General features: G+C 39.1%; 1 protein-coding gene across 1 annotated transcript in view; it reads left to right on the top strand.

Annotated features, from left to right (window-relative positions):
• Positions 1–20,719, top strand: part of Hdac9 (histone deacetylase 9) — a 675,889-nt gene that overhangs the window by 424,134 nt on the left and 231,036 nt on the right. Inside the window, exons 15-16 of the mRNA XM_055624368.1 lie at positions 12,582–12,702; positions 17,912–17,961. Of these exons, the coding sequence (XP_055480343.1) occupies positions 12,582–12,702; positions 17,912–17,961 (171 nt within the window). The remainder of the gene's footprint in view (positions 1–12,581; positions 12,703–17,911; positions 17,962–20,719) is intronic.

The following is a 20,719-nucleotide window of genomic DNA, read 5'->3' on the forward strand; positions in this document are numbered from 1 at the left end:
ACCAAGCCTTGGGCCTCTGTAAGAACAGCACGTCATCACCGAACCATCTCTTCAGCCTGAAAGAGGATGTCATGATTTTCAAGATATCATGCTATTTGCATGATATATAAATTCTAAGAAGATGTTTTTCAGGGTTGATTGTGACAGTCATTTAAAGGTTGTGTATTGTTGGTGTCAATTCCAAGCACATATTTGAAAACTCAAAATAGCACATTATTCTCAGCTACCCAAAATGCAGTCAACGAAATTAACATTCAAATTCAAGTTAATTTAAGGGAAAAACTGTAGCTAGACCTTACCTAATCCAGGGCCTGAGGGAGGAGAATCACAAATTTTTGGATTGCTTTGGTTATTGTGTAGATCCAAAAATGGGCTGGGCAACGTAGATGAAAACCTGCCTTATAATTTTAAAAGTGATAAAAAGGGCTGGGAATATAGCTTAGTGTTAGAGCTTAATCCCTGGCATGGGATGAGGCAGAGGGGAAACATGAAGGAAACAAAGAAGAAAATAGCAACAATCATAAGGCAGATGGATGGATGGACAGAGAGACAGACAGACAGACAGATAGATGCAGATATGCAGATACATAGATAGATATTCTGAAGTAGACATAGTACTATCAAGACCAAATTCAGCTGCCTATAATTGATACTGTGACTTAAAACTGTCTGACCCTTCCCCTCCTTTTGAAAATGCAAAGTTATTCAAGGTGTGTTTATTTTTAAGCTTATTAGGTGAACAATTTATTGTGTGGTGTAGAATTATTACTCCTCTAACCTAAAAGCATTGTTAATGTCTGACAGTTCGTTAGCAGCTGAGGTCATGAATGAGCATACCAAAGTAGAGTGGACAGTGTTGGTATCACACGCTTCATTGTATGTTTATGATGGAGTTATCAAACAGCTCTCAGACTACAAGTTCCTACGTTTGATTAGTTGTCTCCTTTACCTGAAAAGCCCAAGGTGAAGGAAAATGAGCTGCATTTATTCCTCCTTCCCTGAGTAAAGGACTATTCTTCATCTCTTACCATTGGCATCTGCATGATTTGGCAAAGGGCTTTCATATTCTTTGGTTAATTTCAGAGTTATCTTTAAAGATTTCACGGTTTTGGATAATAGGATTTGGGAGCCAAACCAGTCTTTTCTGCAAATGTCCCATGTGCAGAAGCACATGAGGTAGGAGAATGAGGAGATGGATTGTTGGTAGACGGACCTTAATGAACAGATGCATTTATATCTGTGAGCACTCCCACCTCACCTTTCACCTGCTGAGGAGGCATTTCTGCTTGGCCATTTCTTGGTCCTTTGTCAGCCTAGGCATTGCTTTTCGCATCTTTCCCACATGCAGCTGTTTGTTGTGCCCTAGCAGCTGACTTCTTTCCAGTCGATTTGCCCTGGCTGGTCATTGACCTCAATGCATTATTGGCTCATGCTGTTTCTGAAATTTATTACCTGAAGCAACACACACATATAATATATATATTATATATGTGTATATAATATATACACATATATTATATGTGTAGATATTATGTACATAATATATATGTATAAGAATGTAGGAATGAATAGAATATAGTATGGTTCCCACTGATCTTAAAATTTTCATTCTTTTCTGGCCACTCATCCTTTTCAATCCCTAAAGCATATGAATGTATTATTTCAAACCACACAAACTGGATTTACACAACCCTGCCTGATTTGATACAAAAACCACAGAAAGAAATGCCACAAGTATAAAGTTGATAAGAATGGGTAAGGGTAGCCCAGGCTCATTATGTAAGTAGGAGACTTCCTAGGAACAGGTAACCCCTAACTGGACAAATAAAACAACTGACAGCTAAGGTCAGGGAACGGGGTGTTTTGTTTGTATTCTTGGTGTTTTCAAGAGTTAGTCTGGCCACAAACTGTTGCTCCTCCTGCCTGGTGTGGTGGCTTGAATAAGAACTGTCCCCCACAGTCTCATGGATTTGAACACATGATCCCAGTGGTGCTGTTTGAAGATGTTGTGCAGCATGTTGTGGGTGGAGCCGAGCTGGAGGAAGGACAGCGCTAGGGCAAGCTGCCTCAGTTTACTGCTTTGTCCTAGTTCCTGTTCTCTGCGGCCTGTGTGTGAATGAAAATGAGATCATTGAGCCGGCTGCTCAATGATCCCAGCTGTTGCCTTCTCTTCTGCCACGGTGGACTCTACACCTTCGGAATTGTAAGCCAGAGTGAACCCGTTCTTTCCCGAAGTTGCTTCCAGTCAGACAATTTTATCACAGCAGCACAAAAATGCATGCTGTCTCCCACTGGTCTGGACGGCTTGCCTCGCGCTAGCTCTGAACGTAGACTAAGCGCCGTGTTCTCAAAGCGTCTCAATACAGCGTGTGGACCACCCTCTCTTAAATCACAGTGTGGTGTGGCCATGGGTATTTAAATGAAGAAAGATTGCCCAGATGAATGTTTTTGCGCTTTGATTTTACAGATTTTCACCTAATTCCTAACACCATTGGAAAAAAAAAAAAAAGAAAGAAACTTAATTTTATACATCTCAAAATGTAATGTCTATCTCTGATGATGTTTTGGAAATATTCAAAATAAAATTTTAGAAAAGTAAACAAATGCAATGGTTTTTTCGGAGTCTTTTACTTGTATAAAATTAATACATGGACCCAAAGGCAACAGAATAGTTTCATGACCTTTTCTTTTCTCTTCCCAATTCATTTAACTAGGAAATAGAGGAAAAAATAAATAAAATAAACAGACTATTTCAAAGAAATTTGGTACATTTTAAACATACGAGCAGCTATGCTTTTATGCAGAACTCCTCTGAGCAACTCCTTTGCTAAATGAACTTGCAAAAATACATGTTCTTCTTGGATTTCTTTAGGCATTTTTATAAGATAATTTTATATGAATGTATCTATATATTATTAAACCTTTTTTGAAGATTCAAAGCTTTCTACCTCATACAAAACCATTTTGAAAATTTCAATTCTATAAAACAAAAACAAAAAAAAAAACAGCAGAAAGAAAGAAGGAAAGACAATAAATAAAAAGAAAAAAAAGGAAGAAAAACCGTAAAGCAACCCACTCTTCTGTGGGAGTGGCGTGTTGGACCTTTGGCAAGTTGAAAAGCAAGGAAACCTCCTACCCTAACGGCCTCCTACTTCTCACTCCTGACCTTCTAATGGAATCAAAGGCAATGAGAAATCTGCCTGCCAGAGCTCGCTCCAGCAGAGGAAGGTGAGTTGCAGCCATGCTGGGTGCAGCTGTTCAGTAGGTTCACTGTAGATTTAACTGAAACCAAGCGCGCTCTTTCTGAAATGTCCATGACACCTGAGCTCCCTTTGCAGGTCCTATGTGAACAGGAAGAGACGAGTCCTTGTGGGTTGTTTCCCCAGGGATTGAGTGCCAGGTCTGCTGGGAGGTTTTCTCTGATTTCTGAACAGCATCCTCACGGGACAATGTGCTCTGAAATCACTTGTTCAGAAGAGACAGAATATAGTCATTTTCACAGAAAAGGACAATCAAATGAAAAAAAAAATGAAATCAAGCTATGTCAATGCATCCCTTCACTGTCTAAATCATAATTTGCACTTTGGAGACTATTTTCTCTCCAGGTTATTGCAAATATCCATTGTTAGAAATCAACCTGGGTTTGCGTGAAATGAAATCTTAAATGTTAGTTTACGTCCAAATACTCTAGGGGATGTTTAAACACAGACTTCTAATATCTAACCCCAGTGTTATTAACCGATAGGATTAATGACTGAAAATGTGTATGACTAATACGTGCCAAAGGGATCCCGTGAGTGGTCACCATGTCTTGACAGCAGCGATATAGCTGTTCGTTGGTACTCATCAAGCATTTGTGTTTTCTAGACAGCCCTGTTAGTAGAAGGCTAAGGAAAAAGGACACAGCTCAGGTCAGCAGAAGGATCAAATGTTCACACGAGTACACGCATAGTCGCAGTCTTAACGGGCCTTAAGTCACTGGTTTTACATTGCTGTGACTATTAACGTTCTTGTTGATTAGGCTTGGGAGGGGAAGAAGTGAGCAAGACTACAGTCAGTTCTCTCAAGTGTCTTAAGCACATCAGAGGGTTCAGTGAGCAAGAAAAAGAACACTGAGGCTGTGCACTAGAATGAGGAGGAAACATCCCAGACCTTCTGTTGAATAACCTCCCCCTCTTTCCTGCTCTTAATCTGGCTCCATTTTGTGTTAACTTGCAATTAACCCCGGACAACAGACAAGGATGCTCCATTCTGCTGACAAGCAGAGTGAAGTCAGCTTTTCTCACCCAACAGACTAGGTAATTTTATGCTTATGAAACAACAATGGTATCCTAGAAAAAGCATCACTTTATAGCATTAAAAGGATTATTTCTTTCAAAAATATATAGGGAGAAAGCTACAGAGCAAATGTTTAGTTTTTAAATTAACCGAAATAGATTCTGCACAAGTAGTTTTTCACTATTATATTTAACCTTGATTCTGCCTTTAATTATCTGTACATCTTACATCATTTAACCTTGCTGATTATTGGCTCTTTTCATTTCTACATGAAGGTGCTAGGCAGGGTATTTGCTCAGATTGCTTCCAGCGTTGATATTGTATGAAATCAGGATTGCTGTGGAGTTCAGCTGAAATGTACATTCTTGGCTCACAGGAAGACTTAACTCCTGAGGATGTTTTGGTAAACACGTTGCTGTTAGTCTGTGAGCTATGGTGTGATTTGGCACCGCTGAGCAGTCCTGATTAGCGCCAGAGAAAACATTCGTCCTTATTATATTAGAACATAGTGGTTTCATGGGTTAACCTCTTTTGGCAGGATGTGGCACTGTTTTTAAAAAGTTGAGGCCTTTAGTACGCCTCCATGCCAATACCATTTATTTTCCCCCCTATTGAATCATTCATACTGAAGTTAGTGCTTCTCTTGGGAAAAAAAACAAAGCCAGCAACTTTTTGGGTCACCATGAAAAATGGACCAAGAGGGGTCGTTTCGAGTCTTCTTCAGGAATAAGCTAACTGGTGTCCAAGTATGTGTGCTCCTAAAAAGAAGAATGCACTCTCCAGTGGGGAAGAAAGATGCAGATTAACCCATCATTTGTCAGAAATGCACTTGCAGTTGTTTTTCCAGAGGCTTCCATTGCTCCTGGCCCCACCAAGCCACCCACAGACATTTGCTTGCTCTCACATTTGTTTTGAGAATAATAACATTTTATAATGCTTTTGTTGGATTGCATATTATGTGGAATTTGCATTGCCTCTTTGTGACTAATATTGAATAACTTGTTTTGCCTAATTCATAAGAAAACAAAACAAAACAAAACTCAAAAACCCTAAGCAACACACTGTGCTGAAATGCTTTGACTCTTTTATTCAAGAGCCAACACAAAGTAATTACCAAACAAGTCTGGGACGCAACCAAGCTACCAGTGCTCCCTCTGGGACTTCTCAAGGAGAGACCAAGCTTAGTGGAAAATCATAAGATGCCCCAACAGCTTGGGGACAGGACCTGTAATAAATTTTTCCTACATACAAAGCTGAACTCAAAATTTTTAAAGAATACGGAAATATATGTCACTGTTGGGAAACCTTTGAAATGCACAGGTTTTTTGACATCAAGGCTGCAAAGCACCAATTGCGGAGAGTTAATGGAAACCCAGCTAAACCTTTGTTTTGTTGAGTTACTCTAACTAGAGGGCAGCACATACCTGCTCACTCTTTGCTCTAGTTTGCACACACAAAACAGTTTTTAAACATGTTTGTGCCTTGGAACCCAACTACAAAGTAAAGCAAGCTCAAACCAGGAGGCTTGTGAATTGTCTCTGAAGAGTATGGTGGTTTGGAGAGGGCACAAATGAGCTAGGTGTGATGTGTAAGCCATGGGTGCATACTTCAAGAAGTGTCTGTGTTATCATGGTTCAGTGGGCCCAGACAGATAAGCACAAAAGTCACTTGTTGATTGTAACGAGCTTTTATGCTTTAGATTTTTAAAACTTCTGAAAGACTGTGAGTATTAACATAGGAAAAAAAAAAGCAAGAGGAAACAGAAATATAGCCCTACTGTATGAACCTGGAAACTGAAGCAGGGCTTCTAGAATAGTATTGAGATCTGCTTTAAAAAATGAATAGTTATAGAGCTTTTAGCCTTTGAAAAACTTCCCTGTACAGCTGGCACAAAATATTCACTGAAAGAAACTTTGTTACACTATTGATTACTAGTTAAAAAAAACAAACAAACAAACAAAAAAACACCAGTGTTTTAAGCCAGACCTTTAAAATATTTATAATTAAATAGTAATTATAAGTTACGAAATCATCTTTCATAAGATTATGAATATTGAGCAGTTATAGTAAGAGATCATGTTTTGGGCTCCCCTGCTCTTATTTTCATATTTTAAAATTGATGTAAATAAATAAAAGTTAAAAACATAAATGTATATGTTTATTATTTCTGGGGACTTTTATGGTAAAATGATGTTTTCCCTTCTCTGAAGGGTTTTAGAACATTTAAAATATTTTAATTGAATTCTAATTACTGAATGAAATAACATTAAGATGAGTTGAAAACATGTAGTGTTTTAAAGTCAGGAAAGACTTTCCTATCCTTCTTTCATACTCCACCATTCCAAACGCTAGTTACTCACAGTAACTGGGAAGAAGACATCACCCTCTCTGGCGTGTGATTCTTGACCTAGGCTATCCTGAAGAGAACACTGGGTAGTTCGAACTGGCTGGTGCCCAGACTGAGCTCCCTGGAAACTCTGGACAGCCAAGCCTCTTAAACATTTCCCTCGTACCCTGAGAGGCAGCCCATGCCAAGAACAATGGCAACACAAATTCAACTGTTAATGTAAGTTTAACAAGGTAGACAGAATGAGGGAAATAGATCCTACATTTAAGAATGAAAGAGTTATTGTTAGAAGAATGTACTAGAGATACAAAAGGTTTGTTACTCAGAAGCACAGGCTGGGGAAAAAGGACAATTTGCCCACCTGTTGAGTCCAATTCCAGCCCCACCCCCAAAACAAAACAAACAAAAGCAAAAGTGACACATCTGCCAATTTTTTTTTTTAAACTGAAACAAGTTATTATTTGAAGCCTTCATCTTACAAGAATGCATATTATTAAAAAACACTCTTTTAAATGTATTTATTTATTGGGGGGGTGTTGCGAGGTGAATACATTTTCTCCTACTCTATGGGTCCCAGGTTGTCAGGTCTGATAGCAAGTCCTCTTACCTACTGATCCATCTCACCAGCCATCAACAACTATGATTTTTCTCGGCTATGATTATACCTACAAACATTGGCTTTAGGAAAGGTTGAAACCCTGTGGAAAACCTTCCTCTGGCTCTTCTCTTGCCTCAAACACAGTAACATACATTGAGATTGTATTTTCTTCCCCAAAGCAAATTCTTAAGCAGCAGTGAAGTGTGTGTTAAGTTTTAAATGCGTAAGTTTTATTGTTTTCACACGGACTCTTAACACTTGAAGGCTGAATGTAAACTTCAAAAGGGTTTTTATTCAAACCTTTATTTAGCACATGAAGAAGCAAAGGCCTGTGGGATGTCTCATGGGTAGCTTTCATCACTGCAAGACATGAGAGAGCGAGGGCTGGGACGCAGGGTTCCCAAATGCAATCCACTGTTTCCATGTGACCAACAGAAAGGACAAAAGAAATCCTGCATGACTGCCTGTTGAATTACTTTCTTCCTTACCTTGCTTCATGTCCTAAGCAAAATTCTGAGAGAAACAGGTGACTGCAAAAACTGTCTGGAAGGGGGTTGAGTAGGTGGAAGTTAAAACAACACACATTTTGATGTAACAGTTGAACAGCTGATTGCTGCCTGATGACTCTAAAGGGTAACTCTAAAAGAAGTTCATTTCTTCTCCAGTAATGAGGCCACATTTCCTTTTGTATTCAGAGAAAATTGTGTATCGAGAATAATCAATGGACCATGCTCAAGTCATTAAATACTACATATGCTGCAGAAGGCAACTTTGATAAAAATAACTTATTATACCTCCACAATCTCTGGCTGTTTGCAGCTCTGTGGATTTTTCTGAGGAGGGGTCCACATGAACACATATTTCTCCTTACAAATAATGGAGGAAATCTTCTTAGAAATTGAAACACTTCAGTAGATAATTTTGCCTAATATGTCACTACTTTGAAAATGATTAAAGAAAATGGAGTCCCCTCCCCCAGTGGAGGCAGGTACTTTGACTTGTCAAAGTTAAGTTGGACATTTTCTCTTCGTTTGGAACCGCCGCAGAATGAGCCCTTTCATGTCCTCAATAATACCAAACCAATGCAATCCATCTGTTCTGCCAAATTATTCCTAGTTCCCTAACCAAAGGCACTGCTTTTTCATGCATTTTATCATGATTTTATGCCCTTTATTATATTTTACAAAAGGTTCTGATTCCTCCAGGGCCAATGAGAACTGATTAGGACACTGGCTTCAATCCAGGCTTTGAACACAGGAGAGGAAGGAATAGAACTGTTTCCTTTTTTCTCTGCTCCTTGGCAGAAAAAAAAATTATGAATCTATACCGTGTGTGCACTCCGTGTGTGGGTGGGTGTGGGCAGGCCATGTTTTATCCTGTCACAGTATGACTTTGTAGATCATGTTCAGAACATTCTTTCTATAATCATGTTGCATTAAGGGGCTTTATTTCAGAAAGACTATTTCTTTAGGAAAGAACCATGGTGCATTGTGAGACTCAATGATATGGTAATTTTACATGACTTTAGTCAAACTTCCAGTATGAATAAAAACTGTCCTGGATCTGTGTTGAATCTAATCATACCCGTAATCACAGAGTAGATGCTCATTAAGCCTTAGCTCCTTCCTGATTTTCAGTGGACACTGATTGAAGGCAAGGCACAAAGAATGATAATGGAGCTGTGAACACAAGGGTCCTCGGTGTTTCTTATTAGGAACAAAAGAAGAGCTGTAAGCACTCATTCCTTGACCTATATAGGCAAAGATCCAAGGCCTATTTATGCATACTGTGGAGGATGCATTCAATGTCCCAATATACTCAGAATTCTTAAAAATCCTTTGGGTCAGAATAGCATGGGTGAGTTTACATATTGGTCTTTCAGATCAGTCATCTCTGAGAATGGAAATAGGCATCTCCCTAAATTAAGATAAACAGAGCACTTTTTTCCATTTTGTTTTCAGACCCTTGGGAGCATCTTGAGAGGAAAATGAAGAATAAAGGGCACGTGGGAAATAGAAGGAGAAGGGAAGTGATAAAAATATCTACATTTAAGCCTAAACAAGTGAAAGACTAAATTAAAATGAGAAGTATTGGACATGAGTATAAGAGGAGAGCCGAATGTGACGGAGGCAAGGCATGATAAGAGGAGGTTAAACCAGAGCCTCACCAACAGTGTTAAGAACACACTTGCAACTGGGGGACTCTTAACTCAGCCATGAACTAAGTTCCCACACCAAGACACAAAACTCAAAGTACTCTTTCTCCAGGTCTTTCTAGAGGGAGAGAACTTTGTCATAGGCTAGCCTCCACTACTTGTTTCTCTCCAGCAACTGAAGAAGCAAAGGTGACTGTCAATAAATCAGCTTTCTCTAGCTGCTGTGATGAGGTGTGCATCTTTGTATTCTCAGCACTCGTGAAGCAGAGGCAGGATGATGGTGACACTGGGGACCACACTGACATCCTGTCTCCAATTATAAAACAAGAGAACAACACAAAAAAGGATGATTACTTGTTTACATTGAATACAATTAATGTTCAAATGATAGGCTGATATATAGATAGATGATAGATACATACATAGATACTTAGATAGACAGATACATAGACAGATACATAGATGATAGATAGATAGATAGATAGATAGATAGATAGATAGATGGATCTAACATCTGTGTCAAAAGTTATTAAGATTTATAAACATTGGTGTATTTCAATAATGAAGCAACAACAGAGTATGAGATAAAAGCAGAAACTCAAAATGAGTCACGTTGCACTGCAGGGCTGGATCCTTAGTGCCTCTTAGCCAGTCTTACCCAAAGTGATGAGCGTTAACTCAGCAGGTGTTCTTTTACGATCTGTCATCACATGAATGACTGTCTTCTACCACGAATCCTGGGTCCTGTTAGAGATTATTATGTGAGTGTGTGACTGGGAATTCAACTAGAGTGCTATTTGAGTTATTGAAAAATAAGAAAAATATTTGAGGCAAGCATGGAGTAAACGGTATGCAAATGTATGTAACTAGCTATTAAAACACTATTGATGATGTTTAATTTTATACAATAGGCAAAAATTCAATATAGTCCTGAAAACATTCTTGTAGGAAAGGAGAGTGAAGACTGTGGTAAGGGTTTAGGATAATGCAGTATCCAAAGCCTGAGTCTAAATATGAGCTATAGAACTGACCTTGTTAGTATGGCCTGTAATTCCAGGCTGAGGCAAGAGTTTTGCAAGTTCAAGGCCATCTTAGGCAAAGTAGTAAGACCTTGTCTCAACATTCATGTGCAAAGAGGCCTGTGTGTGAAGCTTGGTGATGAGTGCTTGTCCACTGCGTGGCTCCTGGGTTTAATCTACAATACTCTGAAGACAGGAGAAATGATGGACATTATTTAATGTGTTGGTGCCTCACTGCACCTGCATTTATGATGTGTCTATGGGCAGGAAGCTCTTGCCTTCATTAACAGCCATGGTTATGCAACTAGGACTGGCTGTCAGTCCTGCTTGCCAAGTTCTGCTCATGCTAGTTTTAGATGATTCAACCACAAAGTTACCAGATTTCAGGGCTTTGGAGAGGATGACTTTCCACCCTCCGAAATCTTCTAGTTAAAGTTTGTCTCTGAGCTCTTGACTTAACTTTCTCTTACTAAGTTTTCCTTTTACTTGTTGTTCTATGCATATGGTTGTTCTGACCTTTCATGAGCATTTCAAAATCTCGTGTTTGCTAGCCATTCTCCTCCTTTTGTAAGATGTTTGTTAATTGATCAGAGCAATGCCTGTCGTTATCACATTTACTTAGGAATAATTTCTCTAACATGTATCCTTAGTTTTTTAGAACTATAAACTGGATTGCTGAATGATCATAATGCTGAATGATAATGTCAAAAGCAGAGAACATCAATGTTATGGTAAAGAAAGGTCCTGAAGTTTTTGCTTGTTTCTTTGGGACATAAAGGTAGTCTTGAGAGCCTTCTGCTTCCCATCATCTTCTCGCTCTGTGGCCCTTGCCATTCCTCCCTAACTGTGACCTGATCATTTATTTTATTGACAAGCACAGCTCTGCCTCCTGCACAGTAGAACGTGTGTGTCACCAGGCAGCCATTTCTCCAGCTTGCCCTCTCAGTGAACCACATAGCAACACTGACTGATCTCCCTACAGCCTCATCACCTTACACCCAGGACTCTGAGGGTAGAATTGTCCTGGTCCCCAAGGAGGTGCTCTTCCAAGAACTTTCAGGTTTCAAAGAATTTGGCCTTTCCTTCTGCCTCTGCAACATGGAAGAACAGTTTTGTTTTGTTTTTTGTTTTTTTTTGTTTTTGTTTTTGTTTTTTAATCTCACCAATGTTCTGTGCTTCAGTGTTCACTTCCTGCTCTTTTATGGTCATATGTTCTCTATGTGTGGATTAATGTTGTGTAGTTTTCAAAAGTGGAGGTGAATTAACATCTTGGGCCAGAACAACCATTATCTGGCTCATGGATGTACTAGGAGAGATACGTCATGGGAAAACCACATGTTGGCTAATTGAGACTTAACTTAATGCACAATGTTGATGATTATGACATGAAAAATCTTTGTTAAAATGAGTGAAATTCTCTCCTGAGCCTGACTATAAAAACGTTGAATGAGTCTAGATTGTCTTAATTCTTCAGTGGTATTTATTTTTGTTTAATTGCAAAACTGCCACCAACTAATATTTTTATAAAATACTTTAAAGGAAATATTGTATGGGTGAAATAGAAAGTGGGGGTGCATGAAATTTTGTTAGATTCAAAGCATAACTTATTGTCAAATTGCCTTGTAAGTTTCTAAACATTGACAACAGATCTCTATATCACTTCAGTACAGACATTGATAATCAGCCCCTGACCTGTATGTACTGTTTGGGGTACACGTTGAGAAATGTTGGTTTAGATTATAGCAAACATGAAATAATTCAAATGCTTGTGATAGTGAAAAGCCAATGCAGTCAAGTTTAGTGCTATTAACTTCATCCTCCTTCCAGCATCTTCTTCAGGTTAGTGTGACAAATAGGATAATCATTTTGTTTGGTATATAAACAGTAATGCTTATTTGTGGGGTTTTTTTTTTATGAAACAGATACTTTTATACTAATTTCTTTGTTATAACTTTATTTTTTTGTCAGAAAAAAATAGCTTTATGTTCTCAGATATCTGTTTACCTGAATCTTGTATATGCTCATTTTCCAGTTTTTATTTTGTTACTTTACCAAGCAAATCTATGTCACATTCTTGCATGATGAATCTGATCCCATTATTAATCATCTAAATGTGACTTGAGGTCTCATTTTCTTCTGAGTGTTGTCAGTGAAAGACTATAGGTTTCTGCTGTTTTCTTTCAGCGAATTCAAGGTCGAAAAGCCAGCCTGGAGGAAATACAGCTTGTTCACTCTGAGCATCACTCACTCTTGTACGGCACCAGCCCGCTGGACGGACAGAAGCTGGACCCCAGGACGCTCCTAGGTCTGTGCAGGCCTCCGCTCTGCTGAGAGCAGCACATTCCAGCACTGCCATTAGTCAGTGCTGGTGTCAGCTCAGAATACTTGGCAAGCAGTGTGACAAAAAGATCAGTTTTTCCAGCAGTTGCTGCCTGGCTTGAGTTGTGTAAAATAGAAACCAATGCAGATTCTGCATTAGAAAACGATACTGCACAGTGTATAACGCTTGTTTTTAAATTAACTTTATATGGACAGCAGACATATGGTATGTTTTCACATGTAGAAATATGTGAGCTACCAAATTTGTTTCATTATATTTTCAAATGAGGCGATCATAAGACCTTTTCACATTCTTTATGGAAATTTCTTTTTTTTTTTTTAATTTTTCTTTTTGTCCTTCTCCTTAGTTTCTGTCTTTCAGGTCTTCCTTCTGAGCTCAACACACTGAAATAAGAACACCTTATTTAAAAGAGAACTGACTGAAGGTCTTGATATGATCCATTAAATATAGGCCATACTTACGGGAAATAAATAGTACAGTAAATGGAACAAGTAGAAAACTAATGAGAGCAATTTGTTTCAATGTATGTTTTTTTCCCGAAATTTATCAGATTTTAAAATAAAATTTAGGCTTCAGAGATTTAATGTAGATATTGAAACAATAGATATTTTGGAACATATTAGTGGCAAAATAGTAGTAGGAATTTTATTTTATTCAGAACCTCTTATACTTGAATAACAATACCTAACTTGGAAACATGCTGAAATAATTGTATTTTACAGTTTTAACTCAAAAGAAACATTTTAAAACTTGTCTCTTTCCTTTGACGAAATCTATCAAAGCAGTCTCAAATCATTGAACCTTCTCACCTAATTCAATATTATTTCAAAACAGTTTATGTTAACTGGACTTAAGTAGTTCAGAGCAAGTTTGTGGCACATAATAGGTAGGCATCTCTGGAAGCCACAAGGAGAGGTCAGCAGTTATCCCCTGTCACTCATGCCTGGGCCTTCTTAAAGGAGTGACAAGCCTCTTTAAATGCGTGAGCATGGGCCCTTCCTAGTCTGTGTCCCTGCCAATGTGTGAATCCCTGTAGGACTGGCAGTTGAGGGAGAAGTAAGCAGAAAGGAGAACACAAAGAGCTTCCACAGTTTACAAAGAATGTTGCTCAAAGCTGGTTATGGTAAGCATTTTATTTGATACAATTTATTTAATACAATTAAATTTATGTAAAACGTATACAGATACAAATAAACAACTCCAATATCTATGCTTTAAATAATCTTTTTGGTTCTTTTCCTTTATTTTGAGACAGGGTCTGTCTGTTGTTAGTACAGGTTGGTTTTGAACCGTTGGCCCTCCCTCCACAGCAGCTGAAGAGCCTGTCACCAAACCCAATTCTTTGTTCCTTTGGATGAAGACATGCTTCGAACATACAGATGCTTTACATGAAGAGTTTTCTTTTGCAATGTATTTTTTTTTATTTTAACATGAATAATGCTATCTAGCTAACCACAGGATTGCACTCCCAAACATTTTAATTTTCATGACTCTATGATACCTACATTCTCAAGTATTTAAACAGATGTATCTATCATTTAATTTGATAAAAATAGAACTCAAACTACATTTTCTTTTTATTTTGCCCCTAGAGTGTAATCAAGCCAGTCATAAGAGTAACTGCTTTGGGCCTTCTTTGGAACACACTAAGGATTGTTCAGACTATAAGCAGTAGTGAGCATGATTTCCCTAGCAACCAACATTCCAAGGGTTAAGAACAAAGACATTTATTAATGAAGTGAAGTGTGAACTTAGACATCATGACCATTTTATTTACAAATTACAGGTATCTTTCTGCCATTAAAGCAACACTTTGACTATATATTAACCCTAGTTCAGGTAGCACAGGGATTCTGCATTCTCTGCCACAGGGAGGGCAGCCACATTGTTCAATTTTGGCTGCATTTTAGAACTCCTGGAGCTCGTCTGGAGAATGAAAAGTACTGCTGATCTCCCTCAGTTCCAGCTTGCAGTAGACTGCCAGCTTCTCTTAAAAGGTTGCTTTGTATTCTTTGTGGAATTTGGATTATTGTAGCTTGTAATTCTTTGGTTTCCAGTAGACCAGAATGTTGTTGCTTCATTTGCAGAAATTCAGACTCAAGATGCTTTGTCCCATTTATCCATTCTATTTACTGCCATGCAATTTTTGGACTTCCCCAGTCCTTCTCAGCAATATGTGAGGTGTCATTTCTAACTCAAAATTTATACTAGACTCATTATAATTATGTTTTACAATTAGAAGGAAGAATTTAAATTGAAATTCAGTACGACCAGGCCTATAAGTCTCTGTATTGTGAAGGACATATTACAAAATAATTATATTTTAAAGGGACTATCCATTTACCTCCTTAGATACTCTCGACCCTGTACAATGGATACACTGAAACTATTCTCTCCAGTAGATCGTAATAGTTTTTCTATAGAATTAATGCCCCTGTCATTCTTTTTTTTCATTATTGTTATTGTTATTATCCTCATCATCATTTATTACATTTGTTTAATTTGTGTGGCAGCTGTGGCCTCCTCCCAAACCTACACTCCCTCCCTCTTCTACCTTTATGCCCCTTCCCTAGGGGAGCAGGCACTTTCTCTGGCATGAACTCAGTGTCTGGCTCTCTGATCACCTCCCCCTGGTGGGTGCAGCCTTGCCAGGCCACAGAGGAAGATGATGCAGCCAGCCCTGATGAGAACTGATAGGCTAGGGTCAGATAGAAGGGGAGCAGGACCGGCCCTGTCATTCTTACTGCCACTTTTTATTACCTCATAAGCTAGTTAGACTTCAGCCCACTGATAAGTTCATATAGTGCCTTTAACAATACTTTCAGTAAGTGAAGTAACTTAAAAATTTCTTTCATACAACTAAATTAAAATTATCAATTACTTTATTTTTAGTTATATAACTAAATAAAATTTAAACATCACTAATAAATTTATTTCCATTTCCTTAGAACTTAATAATTTTTTGATTACTTCTTTCAAATACTTTATTGCAATACAGCATATTCTTAATTGCTCATACACAATGAGTTCAGGTATTAAAGTTTTTTTTAATTCGCATTTGATATATGGATTCAGTCTTGCAAAGTGCTCAGGGACACATGGATCACCTTGTTAAGAATAATAATATTAAAGTTATTTAGCCTTCTGCAGAGTTATGCAGAAGTATTTCATTCATTCGTGTGAATGCGCACATGTTTATATGTGTCATTTTTGGGCAATGGTGCTGTGGCGGATGATAGATTTCAGGAGTCAGTGTTCTCTTTCTGAGGCCTAAACTCAGATTATCATGCTTTGCAGCCTACCAAGCCCTCTCTTTTATCCCCAAGTTTTCTCTTGTTTTGTTTTGTTTCGTTTCGTTTCTAAGTGGCTTTTACTGGTGCTGGTTTACCAGTCTTAACACTATGATGTAAAGCCAAGGCTTTATGCATTCTAGGCAAGTGCTCTCCCATTGAGGTATGCCCTCGGTTTTTGTTTGTTGTGTTTAATTTTGCTTTGAGGGGGAATCTGTCTGTCTAATTAGATGTTTTAAGTTATTCATGAGTTTTTCTTTATCATTTTTCATGTCACATATTGCATTAACAAAACCAACTCATAAAATTTATTGTTTCCAAAATAAGCTTTTCTCAGTGATAGGACAGGATAATTCACTCAGATAATTTGAAATTCACCACAAACCTGTTTTCAATTTTAATTGGCATTTCACTGATCATTAGCCGAACATGGGTGAAGGGGAGGTTTGTTCCTGGTTCCACCAATGATGATGAGTACCCCACCTTAACTCCAGGAGATAATCACCATTAATATTCCAGCATCTATGTGAAATGTGACATATCAACAGATATCCTAAATGATATTATCCTTATTGCATTATGTTTTGTTTTGTTTTTTAAATGGAAACCCTGGAGAGGACTATGATGTCCTCGATCTGAGTTATATCTTAGGTTAACTTGAGATACTTGCAACATGTAAGTATACATACATGTTTCTAGGGTGTAAGTTAAGACTAAGCTCTTGGGCTGCAGAGATGGACCAGTGATTGTGAGCATGGCCTACTCTTGCAGAGAACCCAGGTTGGATTCCCAGCAGGCACATGGTGTCTCACAACCACCTGTACCTCCAGCTCCGGGGGGGGGGGGGGTGATGCTTCTCATGAGCTCCGTGGGCACCAAGCGCACATGTGGTGCCCATGCAAACATTCTGGCCAAACACATACACATAAAACAATAAACCAACTAATAAAAAGACAAAGACTGAACATTTGAGAAAATACTTTGTATTTGATTTTTTTTTTTTAAATTGCAGCGCTTATTTTCATAAAGCTTGTGGCTTGAGCCATCATGTTGGAAACTATGCTCAGTAGACAGCTGAGTAACTGAATTGCAGTTTTTTTTGAATGGTAATGGACAGTACTGCTGCATTTGGTGTTTAAATGCTCCTGAGCTTGTTGTGGAGTTTCAGCACTTCAGAGGCTGGGACAGGAGGATTGCTCTGAGTTTGTGGGCAGCTTGGGCTACAAAGTGAGTTTAAGGCCCAGGGGCAACACAAAATGAAATTATATCTCAAAGCAAAACAAGATTGTTTTTTTTTTTTTTTTTTTTTTTTTTTTTTTTTATGAGGAGCGCAGTGTTTCTTTCTGTACTGCTGCAGGTGAGGGCGTTGGGCAGGAGGAACACACAGCCCACCCTGTATTTGCATAATCCAGAACGCATGACCACCCACCCAACAAGGGCTTAGGCAGAAAAGGAACGTCCCTGACTGACTGGAGGGCAAGTCCTCTGTATCTTGGGAGGATGTGGGGGACCACTCCAGGGAAAGAAGTAGGGAGGCCGTTTGCCCAGTGCTCTGGCCAGGGTCTTCACTTTTGACTGCAAAAGTCATGATCTGAAGAAATTTCTATCACAAATAAATTTTTTTCATGTGAGGTGACTAATTCTATGTGTGTTGTTTTTGTTGTTTTGTTTTGTTTGCATTTGTTTTCTTTGCTTTGACTTTGTATCTATGTATAAACAAGCAATGTATTCTGGAAGTTAAGTCCAGCTGCTCTAAATTTTAATTAATTTTCTAATGAGTGAAATAATGAATACATATGACCTATTATATGCTCATAGAGACCCAAACTGTGAGACCTCTACATTCATTGTGTGCTTATGTCTCCTGTCTTCATACTATGCAGGTGACGATTCTCGAAAGTTCTTTTCGTCCTTACCTTGTGGTGGACTTGGGGTAAGTGTGAATTTGTTTACTGCTTTTTTATTTAATTTTTCTTTTTTTTTTCTTTATTTACTCACTTCACTTTACAGCTTGATCCCAGCCCTCTCCTTCCTCTTCTCCCAATCCTACCTTCACACTCCTTCCCCCCATTCTCCCCTCTTCTTTTTCTCAGAGAATGGGAGGCCCCCAAGGGTTACCAACCCACCCTGGCACATCAAGTTCCATTAGGACAAAGCATATCCTTTCCCACTGAGGTCTGACAAGGCAGCCTAGTTAGGGGAAAGGAATCCAGAGGCAGGCAGCAGAGTAAGAGACAGCCCCTGCTCCCATTGTAGGGGACCCATATGGAGACCAAGCCGCACATCTGCTACATATGTGTAGGGGCCTAGGTCTGGCCCATGCAAGCTCTTTGATTGGTGGTTCAGTCTCTGTGAGCCCCCATGGGCCCAGGTTAGTTGACTCTGTAGGTCTTCTTGTGGTGTCCTTGACTCCTCCAGCTCCCTCTATCATTCCTCCCACTCTTCCACATTACTCCCTGAGCTTGGTCTAGTGATTAGCTGTGGGTCTTTGCATCTATTTCCATCAGCTGCTGGGTGAAGCCTCTTAGAAGACAGTTATGCTAGGCTCCTGTTTACTGCTTTTAAATTTCACAAGCTCACAGTATCTCTCCTGCGATGTATCTCTGGAGTTGTGTCAAGGATTGTTCTTCAGAAAGGGCTGTGTGGCCCACTGAGCTGGATGCCAAGTCTGAAGCTGCCTACTCATACGATTTACGAATAGAACTATGCCAAGTGTGAGGCCTTTCTAATCCAGTTGTGTGATAAGGAGCTCATTCCTTGAATCGAGCATTGTTAGGCTTTATGTGGCTGGAGAAAGGTTCCTAGGAGAGATTTTTTTTAAAGTAATTTTGCAGCAGAACTCCATTTTCCATAGAATTTCACCAGCTAAGCACAAGTTTTATAGCTGGAGAAAATGGAACAAAGTACCCACACAAAGTGCTTTGCATTATGGGACACATTGTGAGTCTATGAGGCTGTTTTTGTCTTCAATAATTAACAAAGCCTTTTGACCAAAGATATTTATATCACATCACAAGAATAGATTTGTTCAGATCCAGCAACATATGTATAAATATGTCTACATTTTTGTGGATGATTAGAACAAAGGCTATAGCTGGCAATCTATTTAAAGTTAACATTTATCAGTAACAAACCTTCACTCTGTAACATAAATTTAGGTCAGGTTTCCAAGGACTAATACATTTACATCAAGCAAACTTTGTGGATTTTGAAGAAAGATCAAAAATAATGTTTTCTTATCGCTGTCATATATACAAAATTTCCATATATTTCTGCTCATCTTATCATCTAATGATGCCTAATTTAAGAACTTCCTGTTCTCTCAGCTTATTTCTCCGAAAAAAATTCTAGCACTGATCAGTATCTATTTGAACTGGATAGTTTATCAAACTGAGTTCTGGGAAGCCAACAAAGTGTAAAAAAAGATGTTGATAGGTGTTGTCCCTACACATATTTCTATGCATAATATTCATTGCTGGTGCTACAAAAGGTAAAAAGAAGGCATCAGCTCCTCTGGAACTGGTGTTACACATAGTTGTGAGCCACCGTGGGTGGCTGTGGGTGGTGGGAATTGAACCTGGGTCCTCAGGATGAGCAACAACTGCTCTTCATCACTCACATCTCTTGAGGCCATACATAGTCATTATTACTAAGCAATTTTTGGCACGTGGGAAACAGAATTTTTAGGTAAGCTGCATACACTTTTAAAAATCACACAGCCATTGATGAAGGGCTGGAAGTATCAATGTCCACACTCAAGTTTAGACTCGGTGAAGCAGCTTTTCGAATTCTTCCACGGGGTTCATCAATACCAGATGGCTGCTGACGATCCTCCTTCCCTCCAGCCTCACAGCGCCTGCTATGGGCCCCCTTTCCTTGCAGCTCACTAGTGACTTTTTCTGTTTGATCCTTGACACAAAGCAGGCATCATCCCTGCTTCAGGCTGGCTGGCCAGAGCATAACCCCTGCAGTGCTGGGAGCTTGCCTGACCATTCTGAAAGGCAGAGGATAAACGACTTTTGAAATGGTTTTCGTTGCCTTTGCCAGTATGTTGTAATATCCCAAGTGGCTGTTTCAGGAGAAAGAGCACTTACCTGCAAATGGGGCAAAGAGGGAAACGAAGCCATTTCCCTGGAACTGTGGCAGGGAAGGAAATCAGAGCAAAGAAAGGTGCACAAATGAGGCCTGCTCCCTCCCATACATGGGCGTTTAATTCATGATGCATCACTTAGCTACAGGTGGCCTGTTGAGACTCCCCTTCGAGATATAACCTGACATGTACCTGAGGCTCACTGTCCCAAAGGACCCTTATTGACCCTCACTAAACCTATACCGACTTAACTTAGTCTTCAGCCAGAATGACTTCAGAATTACTTCAGTAAGTTAAAAGGCCTAAAGAATGAATAGTGGCTGTTCCAGGTGGCTCTGTATCCCCAGCACAAAGCACAGCAGGTCATAGAACACCTTCTTCGTTTTATCCCATTTGTAGCCCTGGTTGGGGGGTAGTCAGCAGTGCTGATGGGTTATGTTAGTGTGGGCAGAGGCAGATGAAGGGAGGCTGAGGTGGCCCTGCTAACCACAGAGATGGTTGGAGAGGACTCAAGAGGGATACTGTGCTTACCAAGTTTTCCTCAGTCTTCTGGGTATGCCCTGGTAAGTGTGTGTTTGTGTGTGTGTGTGTGTGTGTGTGT

The sequence above is a fragment of the Psammomys obesus genome, unplaced genomic scaffold, assembly GCF_907164565.1.
Source record: "Psammomys obesus unplaced genomic scaffold, mPsaObe1.curated_primary_1811, whole genome shotgun sequence".
In the NCBI taxonomy this organism is placed as follows: domain Eukaryota; kingdom Metazoa; phylum Chordata; class Mammalia; order Rodentia; family Muridae; genus Psammomys; species Psammomys obesus.